This window comes from Salmo salar, chromosome 02 (assembly GCF_965601325.2).
Source record: "Salmo salar chromosome 02, fSalSal1, whole genome shotgun sequence".
In the NCBI taxonomy this organism is placed as follows: Eukaryota; Metazoa; Chordata; class Actinopteri; order Salmoniformes; family Salmonidae; genus Salmo; species Salmo salar.
Genome location: NC_138292.1, coordinates 78,036,584 through 78,060,681, shown reverse-complemented (window position 1 = coordinate 78,060,681; position 24,098 = coordinate 78,036,584). Strand labels below are relative to the sequence as shown.

General features: G+C 40.8%; 1 protein-coding gene across 1 annotated transcript; it reads right to left on the bottom strand.

Annotated features, from left to right (window-relative positions):
- Positions 1-345: 345 nt before the first annotated feature.
- Positions 346-23,003, bottom strand: LOC145850148 (myosin heavy chain, fast skeletal muscle-like). The gene is made up of 41 exons (XM_045710190.2): positions 22,904-23,003; positions 21,954-21,999; positions 21,594-21,821; positions 21,077-21,223; positions 20,718-20,874; positions 20,410-20,437; positions 20,035-20,149; positions 19,820-19,912; positions 19,583-19,643; positions 19,326-19,424; positions 18,885-18,988; positions 18,341-18,479; positions 17,955-18,073; positions 17,631-17,780; positions 17,366-17,536; positions 16,851-17,154; positions 16,471-16,535; positions 16,290-16,377; positions 16,049-16,166; positions 15,778-15,901; positions 13,638-13,774; positions 12,843-13,098; positions 12,416-12,658; positions 11,950-12,126; positions 11,709-11,854; positions 11,151-11,241; positions 10,415-10,804; positions 10,167-10,293; positions 8,826-8,944; positions 7,536-7,732; positions 7,214-7,397; positions 6,923-7,088; positions 6,438-6,562; positions 5,969-6,277; positions 5,544-5,747; positions 5,268-5,393; positions 4,960-5,130; positions 1,393-1,497; positions 1,202-1,297; positions 946-1,077; positions 346-474 (listed from the first exon to the last, which is right to left on the bottom strand). The coding sequence occupies exons 3-41, from the start codon at positions 21,807-21,809 to the stop codon at positions 454-456; spliced, it is 5,820 nt and encodes a 1,939-aa protein (XP_045566146.2). The 5' UTR covers positions 21,810-21,821; positions 21,954-21,999; positions 22,904-23,003; the 3' UTR covers positions 346-453.
- Positions 23,004-24,098: the final 1,095 nt, after the last annotated feature.

Below are 24,098 nucleotides of genomic sequence, written 5' to 3'. Positions count from 1 at the left end.
GTGCTTCTCGTATTTTTATTTCTTTTAGAAGCATTTCAATTTGGGCCAGTCCATGTAAGCCAATTTCTGCAAGTGTAAAGGGTTAAAACTATCATTCTGATGTTTTGGATGGTCAGTCCTTACATCCATAGCTCAGTCTATGAATTTGAGTGTTTACATTTCTCCAGCCTCATCTCTCAGCTGTTTACCAAAAAAAGTGACCCCTTTGTTGTTGTTGGAAACCCAGATTGCTTGTTTAATTAAAGTACAATATTGTTATGATATGAAAAAAACTGTTTTGCTGAGTAAGTCCACAGTCATGAAAAAGCTGTTTGCTGAGTAATAAGTCCACAGTCACAAAGGAAGTGAACATCCACATGTTTTTAATCAATGCTCAACATTTCACCATGAAAATCAGATTTTATGCAACACAGGAAAATTATAAGACTTTGATCTTCAATACTTTGGTCTTGTTTATTCAGCAACTTCTTTTCCCTGTAAGAAGAAAGATAGAATATAATGGATCAGTAATAATAATGAACATGATAAATATATGGATAGAATATAATGGATCAGTAATAATAATGAACATGATAAATATATGGATAGAATATAATGGATCAGTAATAATAATGAACCTGATAAATATATGGATAGAATATAATGGATCAGTAATAATAATGAACATGATAAATATATTATGAACACTTGGAAAGAACACTGTATAATGGAACAAGCATTTTAAGACTCAGTCCTCAGCTTGGATTTTCAACTTTTAAGTACCAGCTTAGTTTGAAATAATCATATTTTTTTGTCCTACCTGACATGTGCTTCTTAGAGATCTTCGAAACAGTTGAGTGAGTGTAAAAGGTCTGTATTGACCTCTGTGAAGACTGAATCATAGGTGGTGTTGATGTGTTCATATCTGAACATGAGTCAGGTACAGGTTTAGCAGCAGTTCTGTACCTTTCCAGTGTCACGGGTCTTGGCTCTGAGCTTGTTGACCTGAGTCTCAGCGATGTCAGCACGCTCCTCAGCCTCCTCCAGCTCATGCTGAACCTTCCTGAACTTAGACATGTGCTGGTTTGCTGCTTCCTCCTGGGTGAGATAAAGAGAGGGAGAGCAGAACATCAGCATTCATTAAATACTTCTTTCTGAAGATAATTATATTTTCGAATGACTAAATACGAATGACTCGTATTTGACTAAGTCTGTGACTCACCGCTTCCTCAGCCTGCCTCTTGTAGGCCTTCACTTTCATCTGCAGCTTATCTACCAGGTCCTGAAGTCTGCCAACGCTCTTCTTATCCTCCTCAGTCTGTGGGAGAAGAGCAAAGAATCAATGTCCCATAGTTATATACACAAACCTACCTGTGTTAGAGTCAAGTGTGTGAAGGATGCACTTTCTCTTACCTGGTAAGTGAGCTCCTTGACTCTGCGCTCATACTTGCGGACTCCCTTGACTGCGTCTATACCTCTTCTCTGCTCGACCTCCACCTCAGTCTCGAGCTCACGCACCTTTGTGAAAAAAAGAAACATATGCATTTGTTTTGCTGGTGAAATCAGATGTAACAAATCCTTGTAAAACAGGTAGAGTGTTCTCCCTAGTCAAGGAGGCACAATTGTTGTCTGTTCCTATGTACTATTTACAATTTTTATTGAAGGGGTCTATAATTATAACAACTTTTCATTATCTCGGTCAGTGGTTCCCAAAGTGGAATTTACATTTCAAATGTTATGAATATTGATAACAACAGCAGATTAAACTAACAGGGATCTGTGGAAAATGTGTCCAATACAATGTAATAATATTAACCCACAATTGATGTTCTTAACCCTTAGATGCACAACATGAGCCTGGGAGGCTCACAGTGATATTGGTATCCACAGTACTCCATCACTGATAATTTTTTTCCCCCAACTCAATTCTTCTTGTATTTGTAATATACTGTATATTACTATTATACATTTTGGCATGTATTTAACAGTGTTTAGTTCAGTACCAATATGGCCTCTAGAGGCCGACACTCGCTTGTTTTAATGTTGTGAGGTTGCTTCCACCACAGATAGCACGAGCTCCTCATGGTAGAAACATTTTCTTCGGCAGTTAAGAGACGTTTGCCAAGTAAGTCAAAAGTGAGACAGAAGCACCGAAATTAATTCATTTGAAGGTAAGTGGGAAAGCAGAATATTAAAGTAATGTTTCCAGAGTATGTACATGTGTTTGTTAAGATGTTATGTTGTTTTTTCACGTTTTTATGAACTTATGAAAATCCGCTAACCTACAAGCTAATTTAGCCTTCTAGCTGGTAGCCCCACATAGCAACGCTAGCTTCCTAGCAACAGCCTTTTTTGCAGCAGAGTGAATGAGTCAAGTAGCTAGCGATCTAGAGAGAGAGAAATTAAACAATGTATCTAGATGAAGCCTAACAAATGATTACAATGAGATGGATTGGATGCATGTACAGTATATTATACCGTGTGTTGATATTTATTTAACATTTTTATTATTATTATTATGAATGAAATGGCAGTTTAGAATAAATCTGCCAGGACAACTGTACAAGCTTGAATGGAGCAACTAGATTAAGACGTTTGAATATCTTTATTTTAACTTCTTTGGGATAGGTGGCAGTATTTTCACGGCCGGATAAAAAACGTACCCGATTTAATCTGGTTACTACTCCTGCCCAGAAACTAGAATATGCATATAATTAGTAGATTTGGATAGAAAACACTCTAAAGTTTCTAAAACTGTTTGAATGGTGTCTGTGAGTATAACTGAACTCATATGGCAGGCCAAAACCTGAGAAGATTCCATACAGGAAGTGCCCTGTCTGACAATTTGTTGTCCTTCTGTTGCATCTCTATCGAAAATACAGCATCTGTGCTGTAACGTGACACTTTCTAAGGCTTCCATTGGCTCTCTAAAGCCGCCAGAAAGTGGAATGGGGTGTCTGCTGTCTCTGGGCGAAGAACAGCAGCAGAATATGTAAGTGGTCAGCCTGGGGACAATGAGACTGAGATGCACGTTCACAAGACTACTCCATTTTTTTCTTTCAGCCTTTGAATGAATACAATGTTGCCCGGTTGGAATATTATCGCTATTTTATGAGAAAAATAGCATAAAAATTGATTTTAAACAGCGTTTGACATGCTTCTAAGTACGGTAATGGAATATTTTGAAATTATTTGTCACGAAATGCGCTCGTGCGTCACCCTTCGGATAGTGACCTGAACGCACAAACAAAACGGAGCTATTTGAATATAACTATGGATTATTTGGAACCAAAACAACATTTGTTGTAGAAGTCCTGGGAGTGCATTCTGACGAAGAACAGCAAAGGTAATCCAATTTTTCTAATAGTAATTCTGAGTTTAGTGAGCCCCAAACTTGGTGGGTGTCAAATTAGCTAGCTGTGATGGCCGAGCTATGTACTCAGAATATTGCAAAATGTGCTTTCGCCGAAAAGCTATTTTAAAGTCTGACACCGCGATTGCATAAAGGAGTTCTATATCTATAATTCTTTAAATAATTGTTATGTTTTTTGTGAACGTTTATCATGAGTAATTTAGTAAATTCACCGGAAGTTTTCGGTGGGTATGCTAGTTCTGAACATCACATGCTAAAAAGCTGTTTTTTTATATAAATATGAACTTGATTGAACAAAACATGCATGTATTTTATAACATAGTGTCCCAGGAGTGTCATCTGATGAAGATCATCAAAGGTTAGTGCTGCATTTAGCTGTGGTTTGGGTTCATGTGACATATATGCTTGCTTGGAAAATGGCTGTGTGATTATTTGTGTCTATGTACTCTCCTAACATAATCTAATGTTTTGCTTTCGCTGTAAAGCCTTTTTGAAATCGGACAATGTGGTTAGATTAACGAGAGTCTTATCTTTAAAATGGTGTAAAATAGTTGATTGTTTGAGAAAATTGAATTGTGGTAATTTAGTTGGTTTTGTATTTCGCGCCGTGCGATGCCATTGGCTGTTGGCTAGGGGTTCCGCAGGCGGAACTGGGTTTCGCTAGCGGAACGTCTGTCCTCAACAGGTTAAGGTCTTGGCTACAATTCTTCTCAAGTCCACTAAATAAGTGTAACATATTCCCCAAAATGATGATTTTGAACAGAAATGCACCCTGATTTAAGCTTTTAAAATTGCAACATTTTCTCTCCGCCACATGGCAAAATGTGTAGAATTTCAAGAAATTAGCTCTAAAATTACAAAATATTATTTCTGTCCAAAGGCAAAATGTGTAGAATAGCTGAACATTTGTTTTAAAACTGCAAAATGTTGTTTCTGAGGCCAAAAGGTGATTTTAAAATGTTCTTTCCCAGGGGCCGAGACATGATTAGTCTCCTTTGGTAGAAAATTGTTTTTGATGAAATTTAAAACGTGTTAGTTTGTTACTTTCACTAGGGTGTAGTAATGACAGTTTCAGCTACTTAAAGATGCACTCCATTATCTTAAGACATTGGCTCGAATCTAGGTCTTGCCTTTAGATTTCAAGAAAATTAACAACCAAGGATGAATTTTTCACTTCTCCCATAGACATCACAAACCCTGGTCTGGTCTGAATCGCAAGCATTCCCGGAAGTCTTCGAATGTTGCACCTCAGGGTTTAGAAACACCGTGGGAAAACTAGATGGATGCTATTTTTACTGAACTCTTAGGTAGGAATTTTATTCTGATATTACGAGGGGTCCCTAATGAATTTTCTATCACAAAAGAGGTCCCGTGTCAAAAAGTTTGGGAACCCTTGATTGTGTTAAATGTTGCTGGTTCAAATACCTGAGCCTTCAATGTGAAAAATGTGTTGATGTCCAAGGCACTTAACCCTAATTTGTACCTATCCGGTGTACATGACAATAAAACGTAATTTTTAATTGAGAGATAGAGTCTCCTGTGTAATTTTATATGATCGAATACATGTTCAGCAATCATTCTTTTAATCCACCCTGCTGGTAACTCACCCTGGATTCCAGTTTCTGGAGCTGCTTCTTGCCTCCCTTCATGGCCAGATTCTCAGCCTCATCCAGGCGGTGCTGCAGGTCCTTGACTGTGACCTCCAGGTTCTTCTTCATCCTCTCCAAATGAGAACTGGTGTCCTGCTCCTTCTTCAGCTCCTCAGCCATCATGGCCGCCTGGAATGGTAGTTTCTTTATTTTATTCACCAATTGGCACAAATCATAACATCCCTCTGACATCTTTATTGCGGTTAACCAGCCCAGATACCATTTCCCCTGAGGACAAATCAAATTGATGTAATTCATGTACTCACATCAGTGATGGCCTTCTTGGCCTTCTCCTCTGCATTCCTGGCTTCCTGGATGATGTCGTCCACCTCTCCCTGCACCTGCACCAGATCAGTCTCCAGCTTCTTCTTGGTATTCAGAAGGCTGGTGTTCTGAAGGAGGAAACAAGATGATTTGTTTGACTCTCAAGAGAACATACAAGTCTGAAATTCTGAAAATCTAAAAGCAAGGACCGTCAAATTCCAGGTGTGTGTAAATGTTATTATGGTTGAGTTTCATTTGAAATGGCTATTGACCCATACCTGGGAGTGCAGCAGTCCAACACGCTCGCTGGCGTCTACCAGCTCAGTCTCAGACACTTTGCGGCCTCTCTCTGTCTGCTCGAGAGCAACTCTCAGCTCCTCGATTTCAGCCACCATCAGACCGTTTCTGCGCTCCACCATGGCTACCTGCTCCCTCATGTCCTCTGCAGCACGGACGGCATCATCAAGGTGCAATTGGGCATCCTGGGATTCACAATGACATACGTTCATTAGGACTTGTGGAAGTAGGGGTGATAGGATGGGTGATAGAAACGTTAATTGGTAAGAATTTACTCAATATCCCTACCTTTCTGCAGTATATAGTTCAATCTATTCAATTCCTCTGTTCTATTATTTTCTACAGATTCACAAACAAATCCCTAGCCATGTTCAGATTTTAGAGCCTGATGTCCCAGTTCCTTTACCTTGAACTGTCCCTGGATATTCCTCAGCTGTTTCTGGGCCTCAGAAGCCATCCTGTTGGAGTGGCTCAGCTGGATCTCCATCTCATTCAGGTCTCCCTCCATCTTCTTCTTCACCCTCAGGGCGTCATTCCTGCTCCTGACCTCAGAGTCCAGGGTGCTCTGCATGGAGTCAACCACCCTCTGGCTGTTCCTCTTGATCTGCTCCATCTCCTCGTCCTTCTCAGCGATCTTCCTGTCCACCTCACCCTTGATCTGGTTCAGCTCCAGCTGCACACGCAGAATCTTGGATTCCTCGTGCTCCAGTGTTCCCTGGACAAACAGAAGCAGTCAGGCCAATTGTGTTCAATATATTTAGATGTAGAAATTAAATATATATGACTACAATAAACTCCAATACAGGGATCATTGGACTGTAGCTGGCGTTGGCTAGTGTAACACTGCTTTCCCATCAAACAGCTGTAGTTTATACCTCAGCCTCCTCCAGAGCGGTCTGGATCTCAGACTTCTCTGTCTCCACGGTCTTCTTGGCCTTCTCCAGCTCATGGATGCTCTTGCCAGTCTCTCCGATCTGCTCAGTGAGGTCAGAGATCTCTTCTGCACACACACACACACACACACACACACACACACACACACACACACACACCACACACACAGGAGCAGTTTAGACTTGGGAGATTTTAAGTGGATATCGCCAATGTACTGAAGTTAACATTGAATCATAATAACAGTTAATTAATAACTAACACTTCATATGGTCTTGCAAATCTAATTGCCCTCCGCATCCTTTGGTTGTTCAAAGGAATAGTGATCACAGGTTAAAAAATCGATATATTTTGATCTGTACATGAAAACTCTGAAATTGTGTAATAGTAGTTTTGATGATTGCAGTTCCTTCCATTTTCAAAACACTAGTCAAACATGAGCCAAATAGAACTGCTGTCAAATGCTTACGTTGCAGGTTCTTGTTCTCTCTCTTCAGAGTCTCCAGATGATCCAGAGCCTCCTCGTATGAGTTCTTCATCTTGAAGAGTTCAGTGCTCATAGAGCGAGCCTCCTTCTGAGCTCCTTCCAACTCAGCCTGACCCTCCTCATACTTCTGCTTCCACTCTGCCAGAACCTAGGGGAATCCATGGGATTGTCTTTAGAAGTCATTGATGAAGAGTTTTGAATCTGAAATATGCTACAATTAATCATATATCAGACAGAAAATATCACCCTAGGGTGAGGTTTCTTTGTTTTCACCTTGTCAAAGTTCCTCTGCTTCTTGTCGAGGTTGGCGGCCAATGCGTTGGCTCTCTCAACGTCAATCATGAGGTCCTCCACCTCTCCCTGCAGCCTCTGTTTGGTCTTCTCCAGGGAGGCGCACTTGGAGTTGGTCGCCTCAATGGTCTCCTCGGCCTCCTGCAGACGCTGGGCCAGCTTCTTCCTGTTGGACAACAAAGGGAGGTTTAATGAGCTGAAACAAATGTTACAATACATGTTGATGTAACATTTTCTCAGAGCCCCCTACCAACCTCACCATCAATACCCTATATTTTAGTTTTTGCTGATCCGTGCGACTCACTTGGCCTCCTCCAGCTCCTCTGTGCGCTGGATAGCATCAGTTTCATACTTAGTCCTCCACTGAGCCACCTCACTGTTGGCCTTGGACATGCCGCGTTGCAGCTCTGCCTTGGCCTCCTGCTCCTCCTCAAACTGCTCCCTCAGGAGGTCACAGTCATGGCGGGCAGACTGGACACCGTGGGCCAATGCGTTTTTAGCCTGTGAGAGAGAAATACAAAGAGAGATTGGAGAGAGTCAAACAAATTATAGTAGAACTCTCTGAGGATGGTGTCATCACCATGTATATGAAGATATGTCTTTAAACCAGAGTTCTCCAACTGGCAGGGTGCGATTTTTATTTGGCCCCTCAAGTTTTCTGAATAAAATAATATTTTGGTGGGGGGGACCATAAAAGACTGTAAAAACACCAACAAATCTGCTCCAAGTGATTTTAATTTTGGAAATCTGTTCCAAAGTATTCCCATGCACAGACAGACAGATAAATGTGATCAGAGGCATCATGCCCATAGGGGGCACAGGGGCACATGCCCCCTCAGATTTGGCCTGTTGTTTCTCTTTCATACTACTAGCCACCTTGCAATTTTATGAAGTTGGCTTTAGTCAGCCCCGATACTGTAGGTTCCCAAAATCCCAACCTCATAACCTGCTACCAAGAAGGCATTTTAGGCTATCAATCAAGGTAGAGTGGCTAGCTAGTCTAACTATCTTAGCTGACATGCCTGCTAGAAAGGCTGGTAGACTTAAGAAAAGCAAGCAATAACTAAATGTACTGAATAAGACTCAAAGTCCTTTCAATCTTTTACCCAGATTTTAGCAGAGATAAAGAGAAGCATATTTAATTTCTTTAAACAAAATAACCACCAGTCAGGAAGACACAGACAGCTGAAGAGGTATGCTTAGATATGTCGAAAAACATAAATGTTTTTTACAATGAATTAAGTATAGATTGCAGGAAAAAGCTGTGTCAGGTGTTTGAAAAATGCAAAAATCTCCAACCTCAGGACCACCCCCCCAGCCACCCTCATGTACTTTGTGACCCACCAGATTTTTTGTTTTAGGTGCATGACATCACTGTATGTGATCGCATGCAAATGTAAGCAAGGTTTGAAATGATAATGTTTTAGTCAAATATTATATCTGTTTGTGCTTCTTGCATTCAATTGGCAGTCTACAAATTATATGCAATTATGTCCTGACCGTCCGCTCAAAAAAAATAATCACGCGGCTGAATCTAGTTGAAGATCCCTGCACGAAACTCTGGGGTCGATGGAGTCCATTTTGGGTCACTTACCTTGACCTCTTCCTCAATCAGCCTCTTCAGCTCCTCCACCTGCTGAGTGAAGGCCTGTTTTCCTCTGGTCAGCTGAGACACCAGGGCTTCCTTCTCCTCCAGCTGGCGGCCAAACTCACCTGCAGGGATAGAGGGACATCTTGTTAATGAGGTCTCAGTTTTCTAAGATTGAAAATGTATTTTAATGTATCATAGGGCAATGTTGTTTGGTGGTGAATAGTACAATAGAAACTATGTGGACCAGTGGAGGCTCCTCAGAAGAGGAAGGGTAGGACCATCCTCCTTGGTGAAATTTAGATAAAATTAAATTGTGAAACATTAAAAAAAGTTATATAAAACTATACAAAATATATTCACGTCACCAAAAAATTGATTAAAACACAATGTTATGCAATGAAGGTCTACAGTAGCCTCAACAGCACTCTCTAGGGTAGCACCATGGTGTAGCCATGTTTCCATTCAACAGCTAGTTTCCATCCTCCTCAGGTACATTGACTTCAATACAAAACCAAGGAGGCTCATGGTTCTCACCCCCTTCCAGAGACTTACACAGTAATAATGACGACGTACTGCAACCTGTCATAGCTCTTGCAGCATGAACTGACATGTTGTCCACTCAATCAAAGGACTAGCGAATGATGATTGTTTTCGCCTGATCACAGACAGCTGATGTGTTTTGCACTGAAGTCCAGAAGGGAAAAGGTGAGACGAGGAGAGCACGTAGATGCGAGAAGGAATTATAGAATGAGCAAAATGATCATGCTGTTTGTATGTGGCTTCTATGAAAGTGAACTGTGTTTGCGTGTGATCAGGGTAGTATTCATTCCACCGATTCTGTTGAAAACCTTTGTTAAACGGAAGCAAATGGAACAAAATGAGGATAAACGTACCTGAATTTGTCCAATAGAAACTCTTGTTTGCAACTGTTGGACTAATGATTACAACCTAGATTAGCTATATGCAGGCAAGAGTGTGCAAGGCAGTATAGAATGTGTCACGGTCTCTCATCTCGATCACTCAAATTTTTCTCCCGACCTGTGCACATACATTGTAAACTGTCATTCATAGGCTAGGTTGTAGCAACCTCATGATAGGTCTAGGGAACATTTGAGTATCATGTAGTATTCTAAACCTATCGATGTTACATTGAGCTGGGTGAATCGAATATGAAAGAGTCATCCAATATTCTGTAATAGAAATAAGGCCAAGCTCCTAAAATAAAAAAAGAATCTTAAACATCACCGACCGGCACTAATGTGGACTATGGACAAGAATCCCCAAAACATTTTATTGTGTTCTACTGAAGTAAAGCATTAGTTTGTTGTTCATTGCTGATGGTACCATTTTCTGTCAGGAGTCTGGCCCTCTGTCCGCTGATGTCGTTGACCTGCCGAACATTCTCATCATTCTTAGTCTTGAGCTCACTCAGCTGGTCCTCAAGAGTACGGCACATCTTCTCCAGATTGCCCTGTTAGTGAAACATGTTCCATCATTACTTTATATATGTGACTCCTGTCAACTTCAGTTCACTTGAATGGTAATGTAGTTGACCCTCCTCGACACTGCTTGACCAAATCATCACTACTCACCTTAGCCTTGGCGACGGCCTCCATGTTGCTAGAGAGGTCATCAATCTCCATCTTGTATTCGCTTTTCTCCTTCTCCAGCTTCTGCTTGACGCGCTGCAGGTTGTCAATCTGCTCCCCGAGCTCAGCCACACTATCGGCCTGCTTCTTGCGCAGAGCGGCGGCTGTGGCCTCATGCTGCAGGGTGGACTCTTCAAGATCACGACGCAGTTTCTGGAATTCAGCCTCACGCTTCTTATTCATCTCAATCTGAGCAGCAGTGGCGCCTCCGGCCTCCTCCAGCCTCTCGCTGATCTCCTCAAGTTCCCTGGAGAGATCAGCCCTCTGCTTCTCAACCTTAGCCCTGGCAGCACGCTCAGCCTCAATTTCCTCCTCCAACTCCTCAATACGGGCCTAGAACAGGGGACAGGAGCAGGGGGGATGAACACTACAATACAATTGAACCTCCCAAAATAATAATAGTATGTGTACTTTGCATAAATGTGTTTAATACAAAGACAATTAATATATTCAGTAGACAGTGTCCAATTTAGGAACCGAACTACCATTTTGAAGCACCGTCTTTACAACGGTAAGAAGCACTAGCAAGAAGCACCATCTTCCAACCTATTCAACCATCAGAAGCCACCGGGAAAAATGTGTGCTACCAGAATAATGTTTTTCAAGTCTGTGCTTTTCTGTTCTGGAGCTTTGTACCTGGGTGAGTCTGGAGCTTAGATCCCTAGATCCTGTACTGTACCTGGAGTTCCTTGATCTTCTTCTGCAGCTGAGCTCCCAGAGACTGCTCATCCTCAATCTTGCTGAGGAGCTGAGTTGTCTCAAAGTCCTTCCTAAGAAAAACAAATATGCCGACAGCAGAGTTAGTTTTGGTTCGATAGTGTAAAGGGAGAGTATTATACCATTCACATTGCTTTTAATGGAATACTTCAGCATTTTGGCAATGAAGCCCTGTATCTACTTCCCCAGAGTCAGATGAACTTGTGGATACCATTTTTATGTCTCTGCATCCAGTGTGAAGGAAGTTAGAAGTAGTTTTGCAAGCCAATGCTTACTAGCATGCTAGCAGTTACCATAGACTTCTGGTCATTGCGCTAACAGTTAGCTACTTCAAACTGCATGCAGAGACATAAAAATGCCATTCACGAGTTCATCTGGCTCTGGGGAAGTAGATAAAGGGCTTCCAAAATCCTGAAGTCTCCCTTTAAGAATCACATGAATATGCTGATTCACAATTACAATAATTAGCAAACAACAACAATTAAAGCAGATAATACTGTAGTCATTTGTTTGTGTTTACTTCTTGATTTTCTCATCAGCTTGCTGCTTGTCATTCTCCAGGTCCATTATGGATTCCTGGGCCAGTTTCAGATCTCCCTCCAGCTTTCTCTTGGCTCTCTCAAGATCCATACGGAGCTTCTTCTCTTGCTCCAGCGAACCTTCAAGCTAGAAGATAAAAAAAGTATATTCTTCAAATCTAAACAACTGAAGATAATATCACCTTACATACTATCATGGCCAAAATGTCCAACTCCACTCACGTCGTCCACTTGCTGTTCCAGCTTGGTCTTGGCCTTGGTCAGAGTGTTGACTTTGTCCTCCTCTGCCTGCAGGTCATCCAGTGTCTGCTGGTGGGCCTCTTGGAGGGCTTTCTTCTCCTTGGTCAGCTTGGCAACACTCTCATCCATAGACGCCATCTCCTCTGTCAGGTTTTTAACCTGTAAATGGCCACAACATAATTATACTTCACCATAAACGGGAGATTTAGTTTATTATATATTGCATTTATTTCATTTAGATTAGAACTGCATCAACAATTACTGTACTATAGATTCAACACTAGATGTCAGTGTTCACCATGCCAGTGTACTGAACGGAAGTCATAAATGAGGGGGAGCAGAACATACCCACAATACAACTTGAATTCCATTTCTGTTAAGCTATGTTTTGAGTTGATTATTGTTTGGATTATTGTTTGGTTAGACTGCCTATGGTAAGACACAAGACCTTGTTTTCAGTGGCGTGCTTCTCCTTCTCCACTTTGTCCAGGGTGAGCTCCAGGTCATCAATGTCCTTCTTCAGCTCAGAGCACTCATCCTCCAGCTTCCTCTTCTTGGCAGTCAACTCAGCATTGATCTCCTCCTCATCCTCCAGCCTCTCGGTTGTCTCTTTGAGTTTGGCTTCCTGCTGGATCTTGCTCTTGATGAGCCCCTCACACCTTTCCTCAGCATCGTTCAGACTCTCTCCTTCCTGGTTTCAGAACAGGAGAAAATATCAGCTGCCTAACTTTGTGTATGAAAATACAGACTTCATTTAGTCAATATGTCGGACCAAATCATGAAATATATAAATAACATGGGCAATGACAGTGTGCGTGTGTGTGTATGTTTTTGTGCGTGTAAATGTGCCCTTATGTAGGTCGTTGCTGACTCACAGATGTGACTTGGAGCGCCAGGTCATTCTTCTCTTGCGTCAGGGCCACCAACTTCTCCTCCATTTGCTTCTTTGTGGACAGAGCCTTGGCCAGGTCTGCTGTCATCTTCTCATAGTTCTCCTTCATGTTGGCCAGCTCCTTCTCAGTCTCAGCGCTCTGCAGCAGAGGCTTGATCTTGAAGTACAACTTCATCCATGGCCAGGTTTTCACATTCATGAATGAGCGGATGTTGTACTGGATGGCGTAAATTGATTCTCTGGTCGACAGAAAGGATGGAGTGGCATGGTGAGTGACATCCCACTGGGCACAGACGTCAGTTCAACATCTAGTTTTGATTTACATTTGGTTGTTGTCAACTAACGTGAATTCAACGTGAAATCGAAGTCGGAGTCGAAGAACAACAAATCCTCTGCCCCTTTTGTATACAGCTGAGGAATCGGTGTAGGGAAATGTAACCCATCTTAAACTCATAGACAGCTCTCTAGATGCAAGGACTGACAGGTCATGCATGCTAAGCTCAACAAGCATTTGATATTTTTCAAAAATGAATGGGTTCATATCACAAATTTAAATGACAGTTGAACAGCCAAATCCCAAACTGCAGCTATAAAGCTAGAATCCTTAGTTGCTACATCCATTTCTGGACTAAATTAATTAACCCAAAAGCTTTAGTAGACCATTATAAGATGTACTTTCTCATTCTGAACAGCTCACAGCATATACAGTATGTAATCATAATGCATTAGGTACAGCTGGTTGACAGAAAGCTTTGCCAAGATGTCTACTATTCCTCACCTCCTCTCCATCATCTTGCTAAACTCTCTCCTCATGAGGAATCCACGGCTGAGAGCCTGGACCATGCCGACCAGAGTGGCCAGCTTCTCGTCTCTCATCTCCTCCAGGACACCCAGCAGACCGGCTTTGAAGAACACCTGAGACGCAGGTTAACATGGTCAATGGAACCACAGATGGTGACAGATAGAAAGGGTTGAATCAAAAGAGGGGAACAACACCACTAGATTGATTTAAACAACATTAACTTTGCTGCAATGGTTACAAACAAACCATGGGATAGGTTGTTTCTAAGTTGTTAGTTATTGTACTGTTGTACAGTGCCTTCAGAAAGTATTCACAGCCCTCAAATTTTTCCAGCTTGAATTTAAAATTGATTACTTTGAGATTTTGTGTCACTGGCCTACACACAATAGCCCATAATGACAAAGTGGAATTATATTTTTAGACACATTTTTCAAATTCATTAATTTGAAATTAAAAGCTGAAATGTCTTCAGTCAATAGGTATCCAACCACTTTGTTATGGCAAGCCTAAATAAGTTCAGAGGTAAAAATGTGCTTAACAAGTCGCATAATAAGCTGCATGAACTCACTCTGTGTGCAATAATAGTGTTTAACATGATTTTTGAATGACTACCTCATCTCTGTACCCCACACATACAATTATCTGTTAGGTCCCTCAGTCGAGCAATGAATTTCAGACACAGATTCAACCACAAAGACCAGGGAGGTTTTTCCTATGACTCGCAAAGAAAGGCACCTATTGGTAGATGTGTGAAAAAAAGACATTGAGTAACCCTTTGAGCAGGGTGAAGTTATTGATCACATTTTGGATGATGTATCAATACACGCAGTCACTACTAAGATATAGGCATCCTTCCTAACTCAGTTGCCAGAGAGGAAGGAAACCTCTCAGGGATTTCACCATGAGGCGAATGGTGACTTTAAAACAGAATTTAACGGCTGTGACAGGAGAAACTGAGGATGGAGTAACAAAATTGTAGTTACTCCACAACAGTAACATAAATGACAGAGTGAAAAAAATGGAAGCCTGTACAGATTAAAAATATTCAAAAACATGCATCCTGTTTGCAATAAGGCACAAAAGTAAAACTGCAAAAGAATGTGGCAAAGAAATGTACTTTAAGTCCTGAATACAGCGCGTTATGGCAAATACAACACCACTCTTCATTTTTCCAAGCATGGTGGTTACTGCATCATGTTGTAGCTATGCTTGTCATTGACAAAAACGAGGGAGTTTTTTTACGATAAAAAGAAACTGAGTAGAGCTAAGCACAGGCAAAAACCCTAAAGGAAAACCTGGTTCAGCCTGCTTTACAACAGACACTGGGAGACAAATTCTCCTTTCAGCAGGACAATAAACCAAAGCAGAAGGCCAAATATACACTGGAGTTGTTACCAAGACGACACTGAATGTTTCTGAGTGGCCAAGTTCCAGTTTTGACTTAAATCGGCATGAAAATCTATGGCAAGAATTGAGTATGGCTGAAAACAGACACATCATCTAGCAATGATCAACAACCAGCTTGACAGAGCTTGAAGAATTGTTTAAAGAATAATGGTCAAATATTGTACAATCCAGGTGTGGAAAGCTCTTAAAGACTTACCCAGAAAGGTTCACAGCTGTAATCGCTGCCAAAAGGAAGTCTAACATGTGTTGGATCAGAGCGTTGAATAATCAAGATATATTAGTGTTTTATTTTTCATAATTGTTTTTTACAAATGTTCAAATTTTTCTTCCACAATGATATTCAAATATTTTGTGTAGCTCATTGACAATAAATCCCAATTAAATCCATTTAAATCCCAACTTTTCACACATTTTTTTTTGAAAAAGTAAAGGGGTGTGAATACTTTCTTAAGGCACTGTTGATAAAAAATGTACAGAGATCCAGATAACTGCAGCCATACCACTCTAACACCATGCACATGATAATGAGTTTAGTTTCTCTTCCAAACTTGTAATGAATGACTGAAGAAAAAAACTATAATGTTTTTCAAATTTTTACATTAGTTAAATGAAGAAAAAGCATTAAAATGATGGGTAGACCAATTAAAGAGATTTTAAATTATCATAGTAGTTGTGTTTTGTCATCTTTTCCTGTGGGTATTTGACTGACCTTGGTGTGTCCAAACTTGTAATCCTCGTGATTCACATCAATGGACCCAAGCAGCTTCTCAGAAGCCTTCTTGTTGTCCATGAACTGGCCCTCAGGGATGACGCTGGCATTCAGTACTTTGTACCTAAATGAGAAGACAGTTTTAAAGTATGTCAAGTTGAATTAAGTTGGATATATTACATAAAAGGTAAGACTATTCTGATGCTGGGAAAACAATTGGAGCAGATCTTTCTGTGATTGTGCGTCTGTGCAGTTGTTTGTGTGCCTGTACCTCTGCTTGAAGTCAGCATAGATGATTCTGCTGGGGAAGCCCTTTCTGCAGATCCTGATACCCTCCAGTACGCCATTACACCTGAGCTGGTGGATAACCAGGAAGTTCTCCATCAGACCTGGTAAAACAAACCAAGTCTCTTTTAATACTCATAAACAGGTTAAAGATTGGGATTGTTAAAGTCACTGATACTGTATTGATAAGATCACCTTTTACATAATTAACTCAATATTTCTTTTACCTGGAGTCTTTGACTCATTGGGGATCAGGCAGCGCACAAAGTGAGGATGAGTGCTCCTCAAATTGGTCATCAGCTTTTGTAAGTTCTCCTGTAAGGGGGTAACAAACCATTTTCACAGAAATCATTTATGATAATCAATGCAACTTTTGAAAGACTGAATATGCAGATTTCAAAAGCTCACCCTGAACTGGGAGGACACAGTCTGCATGGAACCACCCTTCTTCTTGCCTCCTTTCTTGGCTTTATCTGTTTAAATGGGGAAAAGTTAAAGATAACTACAAAAGTACATTTCCTAGAGGGGGTGGAATAAATAGAATTATAATAAGAGTATGGAAGAAATCTAGAGTGGTCTTGTCTTCAGCAAACACGCTAACTATAAACCAGATGATCTCTGGTTAACTTCACACTTATCTAGAGGCAAATGCTGCCAATGAGATTGTGTAGAATAACACCTATTGTATGAGTAAATTAACCCAGTAATGAAACGTGATACATTGAAAGACTTTAAAGAAAATTGTCACTAGTGCTTAATTAAATCATTTGACGTGATGCTAGTCTTACCCTCAGGTGGTGCAGCAGGATACAGGGCAGCCAAAATTTTGACTCCTGACTTCCCGTACAGTTGACAAACTGAGTCGTTCAGGGGGTCCTTGTTCTTCTCCAGCCACCCAGTGATGTTGTAGTCCACAGTACCGGCGTAGTGCACCAGGGAGAAGTGGGCCTCTGCCTTGCCTTTGGCAGGCTTGGGCTTCTCAAACGCCTTTGTTTTGCCAAGATGCTGGGAGTACAGCTTGTCCTTGAAGGTAGTGTCTGAAGACTTGGGGAACATGCACTCCTCTTCAAGGATGGAGAAGATGCCCAATGGCTTCACAAAAAGAGATGTATATCAAATTAGTGATATTTACACTTAGATCACATTCATTCCTTTAGTAAACATGCTATTATAGGATTATATTCATTTAGAGGCACATAATAGGAAACATATTGAGATCTCAACAGTCAGATACATTTTACCACTGATAATATCTCAAACAGAGCTACCTAATGGTCCATTACAATCTTCACAGACAGCTTACCTTCTCAATAAGCTCAATGCAGGCAGCCAAGTCCATGCCGAAGTCAATGAAGGCCCAGACGATTCCCTCCTTCTTGTACTCCTCTTGCTCCAGGACGAACATGGTGTGGTTGAAAAACTGTTGCAGTTTCTCATTGGTGAAGTTGATGCACAGCTGCTCCATGCTGTTGTACTGTTGATGGAGTTTTAAAAGGGATCATTTCATCATACAAGGCTGTAATCAATCTGAATCACAACTAATTGTCTTGTTCTGGTCTCATACTCACATCAAAGATCTCAAACCCGGCAATGTCAAGCACACCGATATAGAACTGCCTTGGATTCTTGGTGTCCAACATCTCATTGATACGGATGACCATCCACAAGAACATCCTCTCATAGATGGACTTGGCCAGAGCACTGACTGAGTTATTAACCTGCAATGATTATACCTCAAATTAATACATGAGATATTGACCATGTCCAGTGATAAGGTGATGATAAATTTGGGAAAACAACAACACTACTCAAATAAAGCAATGCACTCTCCCCAAAATTATTCCGGTCCACAGATAATGGTAAATGCTTTGTTTGGCTTTGTTTGGCCTTACCTGAGGCACAGTCTGTCCCTTGGTCACATACTCATTGCCGACCTTCACTCTGGGGTAGCACATAGCCTTCAACATCTCAGCTGAGTTCAGGCCAAGCAGGTAGCCAATTTTATCAGCCACTGAAGAGAGAACCAACAACAACAGATTCAGCACACAAGATCACTTGTTTCTGATGTTAAACTGGCAAAATAGTTTGTCCAACTTCTTTGTAGATTAGGTTTTGATTCACCCACATCCATCATTTCAAATCATTTGTGGAGGTTGTACTTTATCTCCTGCCTGATTTTCATGTGGCATTGTCTGTCTTAGGGTTTCTGTTTCTATGTATGGGACTGGGAATGGGACTAATACTTTACATATTGTATATGTTTTTAGAGTGGGCTCACCCTCTGTGCTGTCTGGCTCGGCCTGCTCCTCACGTTGCTTCTGCTTGAATTTCAAGTTGCCATGGTGCAATACAGCTCCTGTCAGCTTGTAAATGCCAATCTTCTCATCGTTAGTGAAGCCCAGGATTGTAATGGCATCCTGGCATTAAAGATGAAGTACAACAGTGATTAACTGAACAGTAGTTTTGGTCTGTTACACTACAGTTCTGTGCTGCTTACTGCAGAACAAATGGAATGGATAGATTTGACTCCTGGCCAACACATTAGTAGATGGCAACACAAAATCTGTTTTACACAGTTCCACAGGGCACTTAGTGGAGCTCTCTTGTGGATGTCTTAAATGTATGTGCCTCAAGGTGAAGTGTGAAGGCATGAAGAGTTCCTTGAGGCACATGTCTAACTAACACAAGGCATTTAGAATCAAACAGAAAATACATGAAAATTCCCAGCTGCCACCAAGTTGGATTTTCACAGCGCATTCAGTGTGTTTGGTGGTCCTACCTATTCTATATCTATAGTTTGGTTAACCCTTTGTTTGACTCACATCTGTGGCATCCAGCTCTTCCTTGTCGTCGATGCTGGCCACAGCGATCTGACCCTGGCTGCACATGGGGAAGTCGTAGGGGTTGGTGGTGATGAGTGCCATTTCTGTGGAAAATGGACAACAGCTTGTCAGTTAAATCTCTTAGAATTCTGCTGTCCTACCTTTACAGTATCTCTCCCTCCTTTACTCAATAGATTGTCTCAATGATACATGTTGTATATAATAAATAGCATCAAAAGAGGGGACTGAGACTTGTGGACTAGTGCATCACAGTTCATTACTTTACAGATATTTCCCAAAGACCTGACCTGTGTCTAGATGCCTTGTTACCTTGGATGTAATCATTGTAATAGCATTAATAGTGTGGGCTATGACATTTTTTAAAATAAGTTCCACAGATGGGAGTGGGAATATTTCCCCTGAAACTCTACTTTGTCGTACCAACTATGTCAGGTTTGTGGCCTGTCATCATCTGGAAGAAGATGTGGTAGCCTCTCTCATCGGGAAGCTGGAAGGACACTCTGGACTTCTCCAGCAGGTCTGAGGGTGAGGGTGAGGGTGAGAGTGTGAGTGAGGGTGAGAGAGGGAGAGAGAGAGAGAGAGAGATTATAATATTAGATAACATTTGTCTATATGATCTCCAAAAAACAACTGTGTGAATTTAGGAAAGCATTGAGAAACAATCAAAACCAACTCACAGGTCTCAATGTCAGCTTTAGCCAGTTTACCACCTTGGAAGTGAATCCTGATGAATTTACCCTATAGTAGAGCATGGGGGTTAAAAATAGGTAAACAAAATAAATCTAAACTTTTACTTTGATAGACCCCTTTAAATGTTACAGTTTGTTGGACATCTATTGATATGACAATAGGGAATTACTGAATTACATTTTTTCAATTTAAGGTAACTTCCACAGTATGCCCTTCATACTTACAAAGCGAGACGAGTTGTCGTTCCTCACTGTCTTGGCATTACCGTAAGCCTCCAGCAGAGGGTTAGCTGCAATGATCTGATCCTCAAGAGACCCCTGATTGAGACAAACACAAGTTGCTCAGAAACTGGTAAAACACATTTTTATTGATTGATCACATTTCTTGAAACATGATTCAACCAAACTGAAATAAAAAGGCAATCATAAGAACAACCTACCTGCATTTTGCTGGGGTCTACTTCCTTCTTCTTCTCTCCAGCAGACACTGCAATGGTGGCGAAGTACTGGATGACACGCTTGGTGTTGACAGTCTTTCCTGCACCGGATTCTCCTCTGGTTTATATGACAGAGAAAGAGGGGGTTTAGTTACGTTTGAGTGTTAGATTGGCTTTCACTAAGAAATAGCATAGATAAATATACTGTTAACCTGTGTTCTGACATGTCTTTAACAAATACTCCTTCTCATCGACTTGTTATTACACATAGCCTAATGCTCTAATCTAGTCATAATGTCATGTATTTCATCACACCAACTGACCAAACTTATTACAATAGAAACACTTTCTCAAGTGACATTTTAGTAAACAACTTACGTAATCAGGACAGACTGGTTCTCCTTATCTGGAACCAGAAAACATATTGCTTATCATACTCAAGCAACATTATGGGGACATTATTTCATTCATAGCATCATGAATTTAATATCTTATATTATTTTATTATTTTATATATTTTAATATATTTTAATATCCATCCATCTATCCATTCAACAAACCATCCATCCATCCATCCAATCAACCATCCATCCAATCATCCATCCATCATCCAATCATCCGTCCATCCATTCATCCATCCAACCATCCATCCATTTATCCATCCATCCATCCATGACAGCTCGTACCAATCAGCATGAACTGAAAGGCGTTGTCAGAGACGGAGAAGATATGGGGTGGAGCCTCCACCCTCTTCTTCCCTCTGTAGGCGTTGACAACCTCTGTGTCGTACACTGGGAGCCATTTGTAGGGGTTCACCGTGGCACAGAAGAGCCCAGAGTAGGTCTGGATGAATAATTAAATTAAGGGATTAACAAAATCAGATTTATGTGAGGATGTGGGTGTACTTTGGTATACTGATGTGGGTCTACTGTATTGATATGTTTTGGTTTCTACCATTCATTTATGTGTAGTACTGTATGTATGTATTTATTAAGTTCGTGTGTGTGTGTGTGTGTGTGTGTGTTTGTATGTGCAGGTTTCTTACATAGATCATCCATGCTGCATAACGCTCTTTGAGGTTATACAACACAGACGCTTCATTCAGGTAGGTCATCATGGCCATGTCCTCAATCTTGTCGTATTTAGGGGGGTTCATCTCGTAGATGTCTGCATCTTTGAACTCTTTTCCTTCCTGAAACAGTCAGACATATAGATTACACGCAGATCAAACTGGACAGGACTGAATGCTTTTTGTTCATTTAAATACAAGTTGAATCTTTAAAAAAATTCATATCCTCATTTAATCCAACTACTTTATTATCACCCACTGACAAATATCTGGTGATTCCTGACTAGTCAATATCAAAAAATCCTTGCCATTTTTAAGTAGCTGCGTTAAAGATGATGTGTTTGAGGTTATATTCTGCTTACAAAAAAGAAGAAATGCTTCATAATATATATTTTGTTAAATATTTTATATTGCAATGTTTTTGATCATTTCAATGATTTTTCAAGAAATTGAGTAATTGCACAAACTTGAATACTTTTCAGATCAGCCTTACCTCCTTAGTGCCGTCAGGTTTCGTGACTGTCACAGTACACTTCCCATCGGCCCTGGCAGTGACTAAACCCTTAAGGTACAGCTCCACCTTGTCTGCCACATAGCAGGCGTTCTTTGAATCAAAGGGTGCGGCTTGTGCCTCCATCCGCTCCTTCTCAGACTTACGAAGGTATATGGCAGCTTTGCCGTAGATTTGCATCTCCGCGTCCGTACTCATGGTGACGGATCACTAGGAAAGAGATGAAACAAGAAACATGATTGACTCTGTGGTGCTTCCTCCCCAGTCAACAGAGTTAGGTGAGTGGTATCTCTCTCAGAATATTCTCATCACTTTTATGTGAAGAGTCAAACCATGTCTCACCTTCTTTTTCCCCTCCTACAAATGAATGTATGCTTCTTAGAGGACCCTGTGAAACATAAGGTGATGTGTAAATACACAAGTCTAAAGCAGTGGAAGCTGCTGAGGGGAGGGCGGCTCATAATAATGGCAGGAGCGTAGCAAATGGAATGGCATCAAACACCTGGAAACCATGTGTTTTATGTATTTGATACCATTCCACCTTTTCCTCTCCAGTCACTACCATGAGCCCATCCTCCCCAATTACGGTACCACCATCCTCCTGTGGTCCAAAGCCTCATCATTTTGTCCTCGAAGGGCTAGAAAGCATTTGTCTCAATCATTACAGCCATGTCCAATTCAACTTTTATACCTTTATTTAACTAGGCAAGTCAGTTAAGAACAAATACTTATTTTACAATGACAGCCTATCCAATCCCTCCCCTAACCCGGGCAACGCTGGGCCAGTTGTGTGCCGCCCTATGGGACTCCCGATCACAGCCTGTTGTGATACAGCCCGGAATCGAACCAGGGCCTGCAGTGACGCCTCTGGCACTGAGATGCGGTGACTTAGACCAGGTCGCAGTTGCAAATGAGAACTTGTTCTCAACTAGCCTACCTGGTTAAATTAAGGTGAAAGAAAGACTGCTGTGCCACTCAGGAGCTGAGGTGCCACTGGTAACTTTCACTTTCCTAATGACAACACACTTTACTACAATTTTTTATTTGATTAAAATGAATTCCACTGAAAACCCAGTTACATTCTAGACCCCTCAATTTACAAACAAATTAAAATTAGAGATTTAAAGTAAAACATTTAAAGTAAAAAACAAATGTTACATTTGATTGCATATTGTCAAATCTTACAAGAGACATGCAGAAGTCACTTCAAACAGTGCAGTTAGCTACTGCCTCAGATGCTGAGTGCAAAGATGAGACAAATGTAAAAATATAAGGAGGTGTAGAGGTCTTACCACAGAGGAAGAAGGTATCTGACTTATGGATGTTGGGGCCTCAGCCTCCTTATATCTGGTTGGAAGTGCTAACCAAGCAAAAGTTAATTATGGACCACTCTGGGAAAGGAAATGAATTGTAGGAGAGACCTACCCCCAGACCTGTGTTTCTGTCTCTCACTAGCACCTCCCACTTGCAGGAGCACCACACTTCCATTACATTACTTTTTAATGTCGTAATTGTCTGAATTAAATTTCACTGAATTTACTTCAGCAAGATTTCATTACTAATTGTTCTAACAATATCAAAAGTTTGATTTATCAAATTGATTTCAATGTTACTACCACTGAACCTCATATACTGTAATGGACTGAGTCCATGTTTCCCCACTACCACTAAAATAGTTTTCATTAAATCTAATCTGACCTTATTTAGTTCCATTTTAGTGGCATTAATCCTCATCAACAACTTTATATATATATATGTTCACCTGTTATTTATATTATTTAGCTTGTAAACACATCTGTACTGTCTCCTCATCTCATGCTTGTAATGAGGTTGGCTGTTACCCCGTGCTTTGCTTAGTTTGATGTATCACCCTGGTGGAACCATATTAAATGAATATTTAAAAGATAGAATGGAACTATTTCAATTTCAGTTCATAAAACTTTAAAATTGAATGTGTCGTTTTTATCTACAGTATGATATATTGAAGATGCTGGAGGCTTGTTCTATTTGTCTCACATTTCAGTTGGTTAACACTTATGACTAACATAACACCAGTACAGTATTTCAATAATCTTATCCACTCATATTGCTGACAGCGAATGAACTGCCTCAAACTTTAATTACACTCTGAAGTTAACCGCTTAGCAGCTGAGAAATGTATTGTGAAGAACAGTTATGACTGTCTGTCAGGTAGAACAGGGAAGCATGTCAGCTCTATTCAATACATCTCTATCAGCAATGTTCAGAACATTTGAACTCCCTAAATACACCCTGTTTGTTCAGGTTCAGTGTCCACCCAGCACATCAGTACAAGAAGCCCCATATCTGCTGGATACACTAGTTGAGCAGGGTGACCATCTGGAAGGATCCCATCAAGGCCTTTTCATTTCTTGGACTGTGCTCTCATCTTCACTTCAGTCAAGGTTTATTGTTTGACATATCTGCCAACACCGCCAAATTCTGGCACAGATGCCACTATTATTAGAC